The sequence below is a fragment of the Pavona decussata genome, unplaced genomic scaffold, assembly GCF_977016875.1.
Source record: "Pavona decussata unplaced genomic scaffold, jaPavDecu1.1 SCAFFOLD_21, whole genome shotgun sequence".
NCBI lineage: Eukaryota > Metazoa > Cnidaria > Anthozoa > Scleractinia > Agariciidae > Pavona > Pavona decussata.
The window spans coordinates 2,250,595-2,265,000 of NW_028145444.1; the positions used below are offsets into that span (position 1 = coordinate 2,250,595).

Here is a 14,406-nt window from a genome sequence, read left to right on the forward strand (position 1 = left end):
TTAGATTTACACGGGAAAATTTATTAGCTTTACCAAAATACAAAGGTTTTGAGGTTTTATGAAAATATAGAAAAGGTCTTGGTATCCGCTTTGTTTATTTACTTTGTTTATTAAAACCACCCAAAATACAAGATTCCTTGGGTAATAGAATGAACTTCTCGATTCAAGTCTTCTCTTCTGAACAGCTGAAATATGATGGAAGAGGACCAGGACTCAAACCAGGATTGGACTCCTGGCAATACTAGCTTTCCTTCTTTTAGACAGTGTAAGGTCCTCAAACCCTCGTTCCTGACTGTCTGAAATTTCAAATTCTGCTGCCTGGGAAAGAAAAAGAAGAAATTTCTTTTGTCAAAAAAAGTCATAAATGAAACAAACAGTACAAATGGGTCTACGGCTGCAAGATCAACAGTAAAGGACCTGAAACTGAGGGTCAGGAGGAGTCCCGCATAACAAGTGACTGGTCGAACCAAGATAATATCACAGGCAGCCGAATCAAAGATTTTGTTACAAGGTGACACTGTTGTGTAGTATATAGACACGAGTGTTTTACTGGAGAATACACCACTCGTAAAATTCATATGAAACTACATCCGGGACCAAAGTGGCGTATTTTCCATATCCTAACGGGTGGGGATATTGATGACGTCATTTCCCGTTTTTCACGGTTGTTTGTGCTAAGAGCCAGTAAAACACTCGTATCAACATAATAAGAATTGAAAAATGCATTCGTGTTAAAAACAATATTTTACCCACTCGCTGCACTCGTTTGTAAAATATTGTTTTTACCACTCGAAAATAAAATTCATATCTTCGCATCACCATGTAATATCTTCTATGTAAAACACGGAAACACGGGTAGGAGTAAAATGTTACTGACCTCATCTTTGAGTGATATGGCTCTCTTTGAGCTTCTTGGCTTTGCTTTCCTGTTGTCAACCTGAATCAACGAATTAACAAAAAAATTCAAATCTATAACAATTTTAAATCAAATACAAAGAACTAGCTGCGTGTATTTTTAAGTACTTTGTTAGATAAGAGTTCATTTGCTCTAATAAATCTGAACAACAAGCTTTTTACAAGCAACATAACAATTTATGAAACCACATTACGTTGATAAACAAGTTCTTTGAAAACTATCACCTTTTTAGTCGACAACTGCAGTTTTCCAGAAACGTCCATCTTAGAGCACTGTTGAGTTATGTTCTCCACCTGTACTCAAAAAGAGAAACGATTTCATAATCCATAGATATCACAGTCGACCACACCTCTCTTAAAGATTAAATCGGCCAATTATCAGGATATCAATTTTTTTCTTTTTAACCAAATCAATGTTTATGAACTCAAGTGAGCGATCACTTATTCTATTTGTTCATCGTTCTTATCATTTATACGATCGCCTACACCAGAGATCCGATCGACGACCTCGTACGTACCCCATCAAATCGGTTGTCAGTTCTATCTTGAACAGCTTTTTCTGAGTGGTCAACATTAGTTGCGGAATTTCCTTTTCTTTTCCTGAAATACTTCTGGAAGCCCTCTGCTTGTAGTTTCTTCTTGTTTACAACTTTTCCAAGTCTAAAAAGATTGAAAAAAACTGCCAATTAATACTTGATAACGCGTTTTTTCAGTGACGCACAATTCTTCAGTTCATTGCTAAAGCTGGCGGTATGCAGGACGCTTGCCACTTATTAACCTAGTAAATTACCTCTCTCACCATGAGCATTCCTGTAGCTCAGTGCATCCCCCGACATGTGGAAAGTCATATTTTTCCTTCTCAGTTTCATTCTTTGGGATAATTTTTTGTTATCGAATTTTTTTTACTGCTTGAACATCAGGATAATGTAAGGTTTTGTAAAGTAAGACAAACCAATTGATGGAATTGTTACCTCTTTCCTTTCAAAGTACTCCTTATAAATCCTTCTTTCTCCAGTCGTTTAACCAGGCCTTGTGCGATGCTCATTTCTATCTCTAAAGGGGATAAAAGTAAAAACACTTCAAATCCAGTAAAATCATTGACACATTCAAATTAAAGCCCAAATTATCTTAGAATGCTCAAAACCCCTCTTGAAATAATTCGTAATTCTAATTGTATATTTGCCTACCTAGATAACGAGCCAAGTTGGTGGGCAGAATCCTGTTCATTTCGCTGCAGACAAGTAAGGTTCTCCGCCAAAGACACGTAGCCTGACCAAGAACGGCAAAAATCAGGAATGTGTCATTATTAAGATATATAATACTGAATACGTTACAAACCCGTTAGGAACTCAACCAACAAACCCTAACTAAAACAATAAAGCACACCCAGGCATGCTTTTCGTTAGCAAGTCGGGTTATCCCCACTCACAGAGATAGTTTTTGAAACTGTGAACTGAGGATATTGATTGCAAATATTCGCTCAGGTTTGATTATAAAATAAATAAATAAATAAAGCCGGTATTAAAACTCAACTCCAAGTCTCTACCTGCAGAGCGACACTGTTAAGGTTAACCAGGGACATGTCCGTGCATTTACCACTATGTTCACCCTAACAATAAATACAAAAGAAAGTATACAGTGTTTCAGACGTGCGCGTAATTATCGCAACAATAAAATTTGTAGCTAATAGCTGAAGTAATTACCTTGGCACAATCCACACAGACGTGAAATTCTGGTGCTTCTTCCTGCTTCAAAACATCGAAACAGACTGCATGCTGCCAGTTGTTACAAACTCCACAAAGTATCATCAGACCTTCATCCTGCAATTATATGTAAAGAATAGCTGTCATTGCTTTTTGGTACTGTACAGAAAGGCTTGTTTGGAAACCTGAATATATCACATATATAGCATTAAGATGGAGGCGAAGTCAGATGCCCAGCAACGTGAACGCCATTTTGTCTCCCCTTGTCTAAGTAACGTGAGAGATCACAAGTACCTCATCATTTCCACAAGGACATTTTACTTTAATTTCTTCTTCTACTTCTTGTACAGCCTGATCTGTTATAAAATAAAACGAACATGAGATAAAAACATTAGTTTATACTATTTACAGGTAAGATAACACGAAATCTAGTATTAAATGGGAATGATATAAGTAGCTTGAAAGATTCAGTTACCGTTAGTGACTTGGTCACAGTCCATATCTTCAAGACCTAAAAAAAATAGATGGAAACCTTACCATATTCTTGCAGTTCAATAGAAACTGTAAGTATCTCTATAACCATTACTGTACATGGGATCTTACCATGATGAGTGCGTGACTGAAGTTGGTGGTTTATTCTATGATGTACTAACAGAACTAGGAACTGCAAAAGTCTTTACCTTTTTCATTTTCTTTTTTGTTCTCTTCAGGCAATGGTCCTTTATCTAGACAATTCTCGCGGGGTGACTGCAGCTTTCCCAAATAAAAGACAAAGAATGAGCGCATTAGTTTAGAGTTCATAAGTAATTCAATCAGTCCCACCTTAAACTACGTTTTGGAAATTTTGAGAGGGTGCTGATTACCTGAAAGGTCCTAAAACGTAAGACAAAATGAAGCGAGTTACTTAAATTTTTACAAGGATTTGTACAGCAAAAATAGGGGTTTACAAGCGCTAGCTCGTGGTAGATGGATATACTAGCTTTCAGGTGGCTATGGAGACTCACTGCCTACGCTAGTGGTATCCAGTGAGTATCTATTCTTCTTTATCACGGCAAGTTTAAATTTTAATCAGTAGGCCAGACAACTATATCCATTAATACTGCTGGAACGAACAACTTGAGATTATAGTAAAATGGCCACGTTTGAGAATTGTCTTTTCTATATATAGTCGAGATTAAGTATCGTTAAGTCTGAGAATTACACAGACGTCTGAAACGTTCACGGATGAGAGGCAAATTGTGCCCGAATCCGTCTGTGAAATGTCTTGAATTTACGAAGATACATCAGTTTCTTCGCTATTTTAAAAGACATGATTCTCTTGGCCATTATACTAATTACTACGTTCTAGCAGTGGCACAGATGGATTTTGTTACCTGTCCTACTCCAAACTTTAAAATTACCGTGATAAACGACTAAAGCCAACGGACAGCCTCAACCTCAACTATTTAATACTTACAGACTGTACAGCAGTTTGATCTCGTTCCCGAAGGGCTACATGTGGTGAATTATCTTCACTTGAACGACTGTTTACTGGTTCCAGGTCGATGCTGTCAGCTTCATTAGTACCATTCAGCTCACTGTTGTCTTCTTTCATGTCAAACTGCTGGCAATCAGTTTTTATACGTAGCTTTACCCTGTTATATATAAAGCAGAAAATTACCCGTATCTCAGGAGAAACTTAAACACGAGCTGACAGAGAGAAAGAGTGGCAATAAGACACATGAGAAAGCAGTCATACCAGGCAGTAATTTATAGTACTTACGTGTGAAATGGCTGGAAATGTTTCAAAGCATCGGTCGAACAACATGCACATACAAAAAAATATACACAGTAAGACAGTTGCTAGACATTGTAAGACATTTTGTAATCCATGGTAACCTATTAGATCCTATTGCATGACAGTTTGCATCTGTAGTGTAAAGGCGACGCCACCCAATAAATACGCAACAGGGGAAATTCACAATTCCCTTTTTAATCACTTAATTTTTTTAAATTAGACTATTGCTTCAACTGTACATGCTGACCTGTGTATGATCGACTACATTATAACTCAGTAAAGTAAAACTAGTAAATGTTTTAAGCAATTATTTGTAAATATATTCGACCAGAGTGTAAACAGTATACAAAGACAGCGGAGTTTTCATACCGTTGACACGTCTCCAACTTTGATATTTAAGGGTTCGTCAGTAAAAGAAAAGTAATCGTTTGGTGTTTGCTGCGTAAGGAATGATAATAAAATTAATTGCAAATACTTTATTTTTCAATCATCACAATGGGAATTGAATTAAACAAAATAAAAGACATTGTCTTACCTTGAAACCTGGAGGTTCATAATCTGAAGGAGTAACTGAAAAGCAAAGTAGAATAAGCCGTAGCCAACATGAGAAGAATTTAGGGGAAAATTCAAATGATTCCGGGCCAGACGGCAATTTGTTCAGTATTAAATAAAAGTGGCAACAAAAAGTCTTCAGATCAAGCTGGAATGCAGGAACGTAAACATTCTGAATGGTGAGCTCCCAGACATGCAAAACCGACCCTGTAGTTTCCATCGTCACACACTTAAGCAACAGCCATAAGTTCTGGTTAAAAAGGTGGAAGGCGATCCCTACTCCATGTTGGCCGCTTCCTCCCCGTTTTTCGACCAATTAAGCTTCTTTCGTACATTAATAGAGAGCTTACTATAAATTGCAGGATTTGATACTGGATTTGTTTAACGTATTTAACCATTCGTAGCAAAGACAGGGAGCAGGAAGCGAGTACAAATAATGTTGACTTGTAAGCAACAAAAAAGACTACCATTTTACACTTGAGCGAGACTATTTTTGAAGAAATGTCATCGAATAAGTACTAAAATTACATTCCAGAGCTTATAGATTTCGAAATTTTCTGGTGAGCATACCCCCAGACCCCACCCCCCCCCCCCCTTCCCCTAGACGCTAGCGTCTTTGGCGCTCAGAACACTTGCCTCGCCTTTCCTAAACGTGTGGCTACAGCCCTGTAGAATTACGATATTTTGTCATTGCTCCTGTCATGCGCTTTAACCCTATTTCAAAGGGAATTCTGAGGTAAATTTTACTTACCCTCATCATAGTACAGTAATTTCATTGTCATCATTACATCATCTAAAAGAAACATTATTGTTAGGAAAGAGATGAAAACAAATAGTACACTTCCTGGATTTATAAGATAGGGCCATTTGCTATGTTTTGTTATATCACCACTACATGTTACTGTTACGGATATACAAAGTGGTAGTTAAAGGCTTGTGTGAACAGTTACCTGGCAGTGATGTTAGAGTCTGACTGAGAAGAATTATTGTTCTGAAATGGAAAATACACGGATATTATTTTTTTATTATTGAAATAACAGTTCAACAGTCCCTATATTTGTCTCATCACTCCAAGTGAAAGACAGGATGATGTTTCTAGTTTACAGCTTGGTTTCCAAAAACCCCCTTTGCCCATTCTAATGACAATTTTTCACCTTGCTGTTAATTGAAAATATTATAAGCACGGAGAGAGGAAGTAAAGAAAAAAATGTATTTACCTCAGCAAGCGTATGGTTGCCTTTTTAGTATCCCTTTCTGTGTGAGCGCTAGCAATCTTGTTTCCATTTCTTAGGAAAACATAACAAATATTATTGTAGTACTTGTCTCATTAGAATTGGTAAGCATGCAATAAAACATTTACGTAAAAGTCAGCATTTAACTTATACCTGAAGATGTTGACTTCCTTGTCCACGTAAGAAAACTACAAAGGAAAATAGAAACTCTTTTTACTGGGATGAAAGCTCAAATTAATTAAGTTTAATAATGAATTGTAATTTTGATTCTGGATCAACGTAAACATATCACCGACAAGCCAATTATAAATGTAACTTTTTTCTGACTACAATTTTCCGTTTTTGTACTGAATATAAACACGTTGGTATAGCTCTGTCCTACAAAAACTCATTCAAGAGAGGAGGAGAAAGAACTCTTAGTACGAGGTTGTAAGACATTCTGGTGAAAACCTAAACAAGTAAGCGAAATCCATATATTTTTAGCTTTTCTAATTTAATTTTATACCTTACCTTAAAGGTGTAAGACTCTATCACAGTCTAAACAAAACGTTAAAAGAAAACAAGTCATTATTGGAAAGCACACCAAGTAACACTAGCTACAACAGTAATAATCATAATGATAATGAAGCAGATTTTCACTGTACTTACATCAGGGTTCTCAGCTTCACCATAAATCTGTTTGAAATAAACAAATCATATTTCTCCGGAATCAGTGTTAAGCTTGGCTCGAAATATACACTCTACAAAGTCATTGTAAAATAAAATCATACTCACGCCAATTATTATCATTCGGAGCTGCGAAAAAAAAAAAGACAGAAAGGGAATAAGAAAAACGGATTGAAATAAAATCAATGAAGGCAACTGATTTCTGTTAACCAGGGGCATGGGTGAAATTTCTTGAACAAAAGCCAAAGAGGGTGAATGCCAGTCACCAAGCTCACCATCAACATCTACTTACGTATTTCTTATCAAGAGCATCAAAACAACCTTTAATCCTGTTTGAAACAAAACAAAAACATATTAAAAGGGTGAAAAGTAGGTGTTGATTCACTACAGTTGCTGTAAGTATACAATGAAAAGTGAAGCTCAGATAAATTAAAAATTTCGAATTCCGACACCAGAGTCTGTACACTTCGTCATCATGAAAGTGCCAGAAGGGAGATCCCTGGATAAAAAAAAACTGTTGCACTTGTTCTTACCACTGTATTACTTGGCATGCTCCTGGGCAAGCACTGTCATCCTTGAGGATTTTTAAATTGAGATCTACAGAACAAACCAAAATAATGAAAGTATTATAAGCATTTATTAATCTCCGATAGGGTATCATTAATATTTAAAAAGAAGAGAAGGAGGGCTGGGAGATTTTCAGGAGATCCAGCTAAGATTGTTTCTACTTCCCTCCCCATATTAAAATTTCTTTTTTTAAAAGTCAGATGATGACCCATTCAACAAAAAAGAACGAAACTTGCGCTTAACTTCGCATGCTATTAATCGTGTTTCTTTGGTCTCTTGCGGCAATTATCTCAATGAGCACATAAGGAAATCAGAGTGCTCTATTTTTTATATTCCCTCCCCCCTCCCAAATCCTCGCCGCTCCACTTTTAACAAAACGTTCTGTTTTCCCCCTTTACCTCCACCAGCTCAGCATAGCTCATAACCGTTGAGGGCTCCTCAGTTCAGCAAATTTGTGTACGACAGTTGCAGACTCCAAGAGAGGATGCAAAATCAACTAGAATCATTTTTACGGTTTAGCTTCTTACCCTCTAAACATCTGTCTCCAAACGCATGTTCTGGGAATATGGTTCTATAAAATAAACAGGACAGGTGTTTCCATTAGTCAAAAGCAGCTCCAGGATATAGCTGTTTCCACAAAGGTTGTCCAAAAAAACGTAAAAGCGTACGCGACAATACTGACAGGTTGTCTGGGAAATACCTAATAAATTTCAATAAAAGCTCAGAATCTATACTTATGGATTCTGAGCTCTTATCGAAATTTATTGGGTATTTCTCAGACTACCTTTCGGTATTTTCGGGTACGCTTTTACGTTTTTTTTTTTTTTTGGTCAACCTTAGTTTGTGGAAACAGCTATATCTTGCGGGATGGAGGGTTCTTTCTCTTTCTGCTCGGGGGCCCACCGGAGCAGAGCTCCACTGCTAGAGTATTTATTTATGAACATTAACTTTTAATAAATGATATAAAATTTGTGTTATTTTTACATGTGATGGTGGCCTGGCCGGGTTTAACAAAATGATAAATGGGCGTAAATCAACAGATATGATTCTTACCTGAGGTATGTAATACTAGAGACCTAAAAAAATTAAAATACAACAGAAAATTACATCATTAAGAAATATTTCAAAGGACATGCAAATACATTTTGTAGTGAGATACTTACAGCAACTGCTAAAAGTTTCTTCACAAACAGAGCTGACTGCTGTTCTGTCACTTGTTGAGAAGGAAAAATACTTGACCACTAGAAACAAATGCAAAAATATGTAAAAAATATGTAATAAAGCTATATTTATTTGCTTAATAACAAGACCACAAATCATTGAATTCAATTATATTCAAAACTTCTAGTTTTTGCAGGTCCGCCATCTTGAAAATTGTGGGTTTTAAGTCTCTCCTGATCACAGCTAGGTTTATAGCTAGTGCATAAGCTGTCACCTTTGTATTTTTACAAAACTTACAATAAGCTTAAAGAAAAAATAATTGCTTACACTAACTGTCTTTTCTTGCTCTCGTATCGCCTGGACTGTTGCCATCGAGCCAGTCGGGGCTGTCAAACCAGCTACGAAAAAATGATAGAAAATGAACGAGGTTGTTTGAAATGCTATCACGCCCAGCTTTACAAACCATTATTTGACTTAATGACTTGTGTACTGCTGAATGATCTAATGTTGTCGTTGTTGCTGTTTTTTTAGAATTTTAATTGAATCTACTGAATTAAGCTTAGCTTTAATTAAACTTAAATACAAAACGTAGTAGCACGCGGACTATGTGAGCTTACTTTTCGTCTATTTTTGAAGTCTTCGTCAGTTTTTCAGTAAAAATTAAGCATTGTACGACTCGCATGCATGTTGTAAACTAAGAAAAGATTTTCCGAAGCGAATTAGCTTACTGGCTTATAACGATTCAGATAAACTTCATTTAATGCTTTGGTCAGCCGCAAAAAAATTAGCTTCAGTTACAGCTACTTGAAAGACGGAACTGAAACTGAATCAAACAACAATTATTTATAAAAATAAAACAAGCTCAATTTGAGACTGAATACCATTAGGCCTGTAATTTTCACTAAGGTTTTGTTGTAACAAAATTTGCCAAACTGACTTTAGTTAGCTTACCTCGCGGGTTTTCCTAATAGCCTTGCAAGTTTCCACTAAATGAGTCTTCTCAATTTGCAACAAAACAATAAATTGTCCTCTTGCTTGAACCCTGGCACAGCGAAAATCTCTCAAAGAGATCGAAAAATGACGAAAATGTTAAAGAAAACAACTCAACGAAAAAAAGATAAAAAGTAACCTCTTGCGGCTTGTACCAGTGGCGGGAAAATTCTGTGTAGCCGCGTCTTAGAAGGAACCCGCGCCCTTTTGGCGGGAAAAAATTTCCATGACCAGCTGCCTGGAGAAGGGAAGATAAAAATGACAGATTATAATTAACACTTCTTCCGTTCTTATTTGAATGAATTTTAATATTTATTTCTTGTTTTCATAAATTTTAGATTTTTTTCTTGATGAACTTGCTGTCCCACTAGTATTTTTGTATCTGCTTTTAACTTTCATGAGCTTTTCCACAAAAAGCTGTTGTACGTACAAAATAAATAAATTCTTTTTTTTCTTCAAACGTAATGAAGTCTCTAATTATCTACAAGAAAATCAAGCGACACAAAAAATTAAAATGAGTCTTGACACCTATTGATTTATCTAATGTCTTCGCTGAAAGAGAATTTTAATTTTCTCTGACAGTAGCTTTATTCGGGGGCACCAAATGATTCACTTGGGTGGATATCTTTTCGGAGGGCGTCAATACGCCTCAGAAATTCGGATTTCAGATGTAAAGAAAATCTTATGTTTTCTTCGTCAAAATATCAGCTAAAAAAATTCGTAATAATGGAAACCTATTCCTTTCGTTCTAGCATTTTCGTAAAGCCAAAAACCGCTCATTCGTAAAATTATATTAATGTAAACTTTCATCGAAAAGCATCCAAACAGATAAAAAATATATATTACTAGTAGCTTATTCAAACGTGCCTTGAAAAAGCGATCTGGGAACACACTGTTACAAACCATGTTTTAAGCATTTAGGCAGGTAAAAGTAGGCCAAAGAAACCAGCATGTCACCAAAGTAACTGTAGATTTTCGCTGTTTTTCTCTTTCAATTTTTTAATCTTACTGTCGAGACTTTAATCAATTTCAGTTTTATTTGAAAAATATTTCTGCGTTATCCGTAAGCTTATGTCGGTAACCTAAAACGCAAGAACACATTATGCAGATTCACCGAGTTCATTGTGTCAGTAATAGCTTTCGGAATGAGATAACAATACCTGGCTTCAAACAGTTGCAAAGGCTCCTGGATTTTAATTGGTTCTTCTTCAGCGAACCATAACAAAACAATCAACAGCAACCTGTCGTATGTTGAATGCGTTACACACCCTGTTGAAGCATACATATTCATAATTATATTGCTCACTGGTGCGCCTCGGAAAATTCGAGCGTTCCCGGTTGACTCGCTCGGTGTGTGGCGCTTGCTCTCATTCAGGCATCTTTTTTGCAAGCAATCTACGAATCAAAAGCAACTCTGTCGCTGCTATGTGTGGGATTAGGTGCATCAAGACGTTGCTTTTCGTCTTCAATTTCATCTTTTGGGTATGTGTTGATTTTTTATGGCAGATTTATCTCCAAAAGTGTTTCACTGCTCAGCGGAAATTTACTTTGACAGCATAACAAGCTTACATTTCCGCCAAGACAAAAATCACTTTTCAGTTGTTTTGGCTATTTTCTGATCCCTTTTCGATCTTCATGCTCGCGACAGATCTTTCCTAATATCACCTTTGAATTGCGAGCACTAAAGAACAGCTTTTTTTACATTTCCTGTGATCTGCATAGTGAAAGAGTTTATTGAGTAAGAAGAGTCATAAATTTAAAAAAAAATGTCCAAAACATAATTATTAGTGATTCCGTATTCGGTTGGTCTTTTTCCACCCGCGTATCAAGAAACCGTTTCATTCAATTGACCACATGGCCGGGAAATATCCGAGCCTTAAGTTCTTTTATCGGTGAGGCAGATTGTTGTGTTCAGCGTTGCCAGTTAATTGTCCTCTGAGCGCAAATATGAATAATATGCATATTTGTTCTGAAATTACTGCTCAAATATCGGAGACTCGCCTTCTCTCCTGACAACAAAATATTTGAAGAAAACAGCGGAAAGGAAAATGTCGGTGGAGAAACGTCTCAGATTGTGTGGTGTATTGACTTCGCTAACGATTGCGCAAAGAAGAAAAGTTAAAAAACGTTGCATGTTCCATGAAAGTAAAGAAATCGCAGAGAACAGACTAGCTTCGGAAATGACGAATATGATATTGTGATTTGTTTTCAACGAGCATTGTAAGCACAATATGACAACACGCACAATTCGTGTTTCTCAGCGCCGTTCCCAGTGTGAGTGCTTAACAATATCGCAGTCCCCCGACGTAATTGGTATATCAAATTTTATTGAACTTTGATTGCGTTTTTTTGTTCAGATATAGGATTTTTCTCATTAGAGTATCGGATTATATTATCCCTAATTATCATCTTCTCGTTATTAATTTAGATTTTTATCGAACAAAAGCCGCGCTCGAAATGGCGTGCTCTGAGACGTTGTTGTATTGTTTTAACGGCATATTGACCCATGCACAGACTATATGTCAATCATCATAGAAATAGATACATGGCCTCACTCACGTCAAGCGCCCTTGAGCAGACCTAAAAATTGATCATTTCCCAAATCTTCCAAATTTAATGATTTTATAAAAATCTAATTCTAGAAGCAGGTTTTTTAAAGCTCCATTGGCCAATTCCTATCCCTCGTCCTTCATGATCTGTTTTCCGGATAGCCGTGTTGAAAGACAAAATCACCCAGACCTCTTAGGTCCAGAACGACCGGTCACTCGTTTCTCTCAGTGAAAGTCGGACAGATGATCACGCGAGCTGCGGAAGCAAAAATAGCAAAATCAATTAGCTTCCCGCCTCCTATTTTCGCGCTTCCTGCGCGCTTCAAGCGTCACTTTCAAATACAACTTTATTTCATTTGTGCTACTTCACCATTTTTTCAACTCTTCATCAACTTTTACAGAAACGGCGAACTACCCAGAAATCGATCTGGTAGGAGTGGCGTTGAAATTAAGAAAGAGAATGAAAAATTCACCGTCGTGTGTTCATGTTCTCCACATTGCCTTGACTTATGGTCATTTCACGTTGTTGTTTTGCAGAGGACGCAAAGAAATGGACCAAAATCTGAAAACGCACGTACAGGGCGATTGTTTTTGCTCATTAGACCTATTGTTTTAAGGCGTTGTCGTTGCCGTCATCGTTCCTATTATTCCTGAGAGAAATATTAGACCACCGGTACATCTAGTGTCTACAAATCCCCAATCCCACTTTACACAGTCCGTGACAACAAAAACATCGGCCACGCCGTCCCAACTACAAAATCTGGCCTTTTCAAGGTTGAACGGTAATACCACCTGTGCACTTTTGTTCTAAAAGCTAAACATTTTTCCAGCATCGTTAAAAACTACTGACGATCCTTCTTTTTTCTGGAATTATCGAGCGTAAAATGACACGCGGAATAAAGCTAGAATATCAGTGCACTTAGAGAAAATGAGATGTGCGCGGGAAAAATTCTTTTCCCGCTCCAATACTAGCCTTCAGATTTGACTGTGAGTAGGAGATTGAGTACGAATACGACTTTTCAAATCTAGTTTGCGTGGTTTAAAGAATCACTTGTCGCACCAATCTTGTTTCTAGGGTCTCCTTATCTGCTGGTAAACAACGGAAAATAGCGAGAAATTTGGGGACGTGACTGGTTTGAAATCAGGAATGGTCATTCTCTCGTACTCAATCTGTATTCCATCTTGTACTCGTACTCAGACTATAAGCCAAGTAAAGGACGATAGGAATTAGCTCAAACAATAACTGGTATCTCTTCTATAGCTTGCCGGTCTAGCTATCTTGGGGATAGGAATATGGACCAAGATAGACCACGGACAGTTCGACGCGTTCCTAGGCAACAGTGGGTATGCTCTTCCGGCCAACATCTTGATCGCAGCAGGCTCGTTTGTGATGGTCGTCGGTTTTCTAGGCTGCTGCGGGGCGATCAAAGAGAGTCGACTTCTTCTCGGCCTGGTATGTATTATATCATGGTATGGTATATAGGACACTGCAAAAGTTCATTCTTTAGTCTCTATTAGCGAGAAAAAGAGGTGCTTGGAAAGAAGGGGGACTTTTCTCCTTGCATTTAATGTTTCAGGTCCAGTTATAAGCCGATATATAATGTTTGTTTCCAATTTCTTAGGTGCAGGTAAAATACCCTCCAAATAGATATTCCACCGAAGCGACGCGTTGCGTATGGCTTGTATGAAGGTCGGGATTCAAGTTTTTTTGAGGAAAAGGGGAGCGAGATTCGGGATTGTTCTTATGCACGGGACAGGAAGTGCGGTGACAAAAATGTAATTGAGGCGCGCGGGGTGTCATGGGAATTTCCTTCGCCTCTTCCCATGACACCCTGCGCAGCTCAATCCATCCTCGTATTCAATCTTCTTACCCCACAAAACACGTAAATAGCGACTGGGTACTGGTCTGCCGATATAAAGTGTTTGTTCCCAATTTTATTCCCAATTTCTTAGGTGCAGGTATAATACCCTCCGAATAGATATTCCACCGAAGCGACGCGTTGCGTATGGCTTATATGAAAGCCGAGATTCGAGATTTTTTGAGGAAAAGGGGAGCGAGATTCGGGATTGTTCTTATGCACGGGACAGGAAGTGGGGTGACGAAAATGTACAAACAAAATCAAACCACCACCACCTTCGTTTTGGTAGAAAGAGATACAAATGTACAGATAATTAAATCCAATTTTTTGTGCTTGAGTTTGCTGTGAGAGAATCTAAACCCACTAAAAATGATTTCATCATTGAGGTAAGGAGCTTATGACCGGGGTTGGGATTAGCCAATAAATACCCTCGGG

The 14,406-nt window shown here is 37.5% G+C and overlaps 3 protein-coding genes across 4 annotated transcripts in view; 1 reads left to right on the forward strand and 2 right to left on the reverse strand.

Annotated features, from left to right (window-relative positions):
- On the reverse strand, positions 1-4,254 carry LOC146486183 (uncharacterized). 2 transcript variants are annotated; one of them, XM_085099105.1, is made up of 12 exons: positions 4,075-4,254; positions 3,299-3,371; positions 3,094-3,129; positions 2,913-2,974; positions 2,619-2,735; positions 2,462-2,524; positions 2,103-2,184; positions 1,887-1,968; positions 1,434-1,575; positions 1,141-1,209; positions 878-937; positions 1-318 (listed from the first exon to the last, which is right to left on the reverse strand). In XM_085099105.1, the coding sequence occupies exons 1-12, from the start codon at positions 4,210-4,212 to the stop codon at positions 214-216; spliced, it is 1,029 nt and encodes a 342-aa protein (XP_084955231.1). In that variant the 5' UTR covers positions 4,213-4,254; the 3' UTR covers positions 1-213. The 2 variants fall into 2 exon arrangements, with proteins under 2 accessions (XP_084955231.1, XP_084955236.1); XM_085099110.1 differs by lacking the exon at positions 3,094-3,129.
- Positions 4,255-4,270: 16 nt separating this feature from the next.
- Positions 4,271-9,736, reverse strand: LOC146486184 (HORMA domain-containing protein 1-like). Its single transcript, XM_085099120.1, has 16 exons — positions 9,525-9,736; positions 8,901-8,971; positions 8,576-8,653; positions 8,466-8,488; positions 7,940-7,983; positions 7,379-7,442; positions 7,138-7,174; positions 6,954-6,974; positions 6,828-6,854; positions 6,690-6,716; positions 6,333-6,367; positions 6,165-6,233; positions 5,898-5,938; positions 5,699-5,740; positions 4,931-4,965; positions 4,271-4,833 (listed from the first exon to the last, which is right to left on the reverse strand). The coding sequence occupies exons 2-16, from the start codon at positions 8,943-8,945 to the stop codon at positions 4,759-4,761; spliced, it is 663 nt and encodes a 220-aa protein (XP_084955246.1). The 5' UTR covers positions 8,946-8,971; positions 9,525-9,736; the 3' UTR covers positions 4,271-4,758.
- Positions 9,737-10,852: 1,116 nt separating this feature from the next.
- Positions 10,853-14,406, forward strand: part of LOC146486185 (CD151 antigen-like) — an 8,810-nt gene continuing 5,256 nt past the window's right edge. The window contains exons 1-2 of the mRNA XM_085099134.1: positions 10,853-11,045; positions 13,374-13,565. Of these exons, the coding sequence (XP_084955260.1) occupies positions 10,989-11,045; positions 13,374-13,565 (249 nt within the window). The 5' untranslated portion in view covers positions 10,853-10,988. The remainder of the gene's footprint in view (positions 11,046-13,373; positions 13,566-14,406) is intronic.

Bases quoted from the DNA above. Each gene is read 5' to 3' on its own strand.
- LOC146486183 (XM_085099105.1), bottom strand. From the start codon at position 4,212: ATGAAAGAAGACAACAGTGAGCTGAATGGTACTAATGAAGCTGACAGC. The intron at 3,130-3,298 runs GTAAAGACTTTT...TATTTTTTTTAG, and splicing joins CAAAAAAGAAAATGAAAAAG to GTCTTGAAGATATGGACTGT. The intron at 938-1,140 runs GTGATAGTTTTC...TCGTTGATTCAG, and splicing joins TGCAGTTGTCGACTAAAAAG to GTTGACAACAGGAAAGCAAA.
- LOC146486184 (XM_085099120.1), bottom strand. From the start codon at position 8,945: ATGGCAACAGTCCAGGCGATACGAGAGCAAGAAAAGACAGTTAGT. The intron at 7,984-8,465 runs GTAAGAATCATA...TTTATTTTATAG, and splicing joins TCTAGTATTACATACCTCAG to AACCATATTCCCAGAACATG. The intron at 5,741-5,897 runs GTAACTGTTCAC...TGTTTCTTTTAG, and splicing joins GACTCTAACATCACTGCCAG to ATGATGTAATGATGACAATG.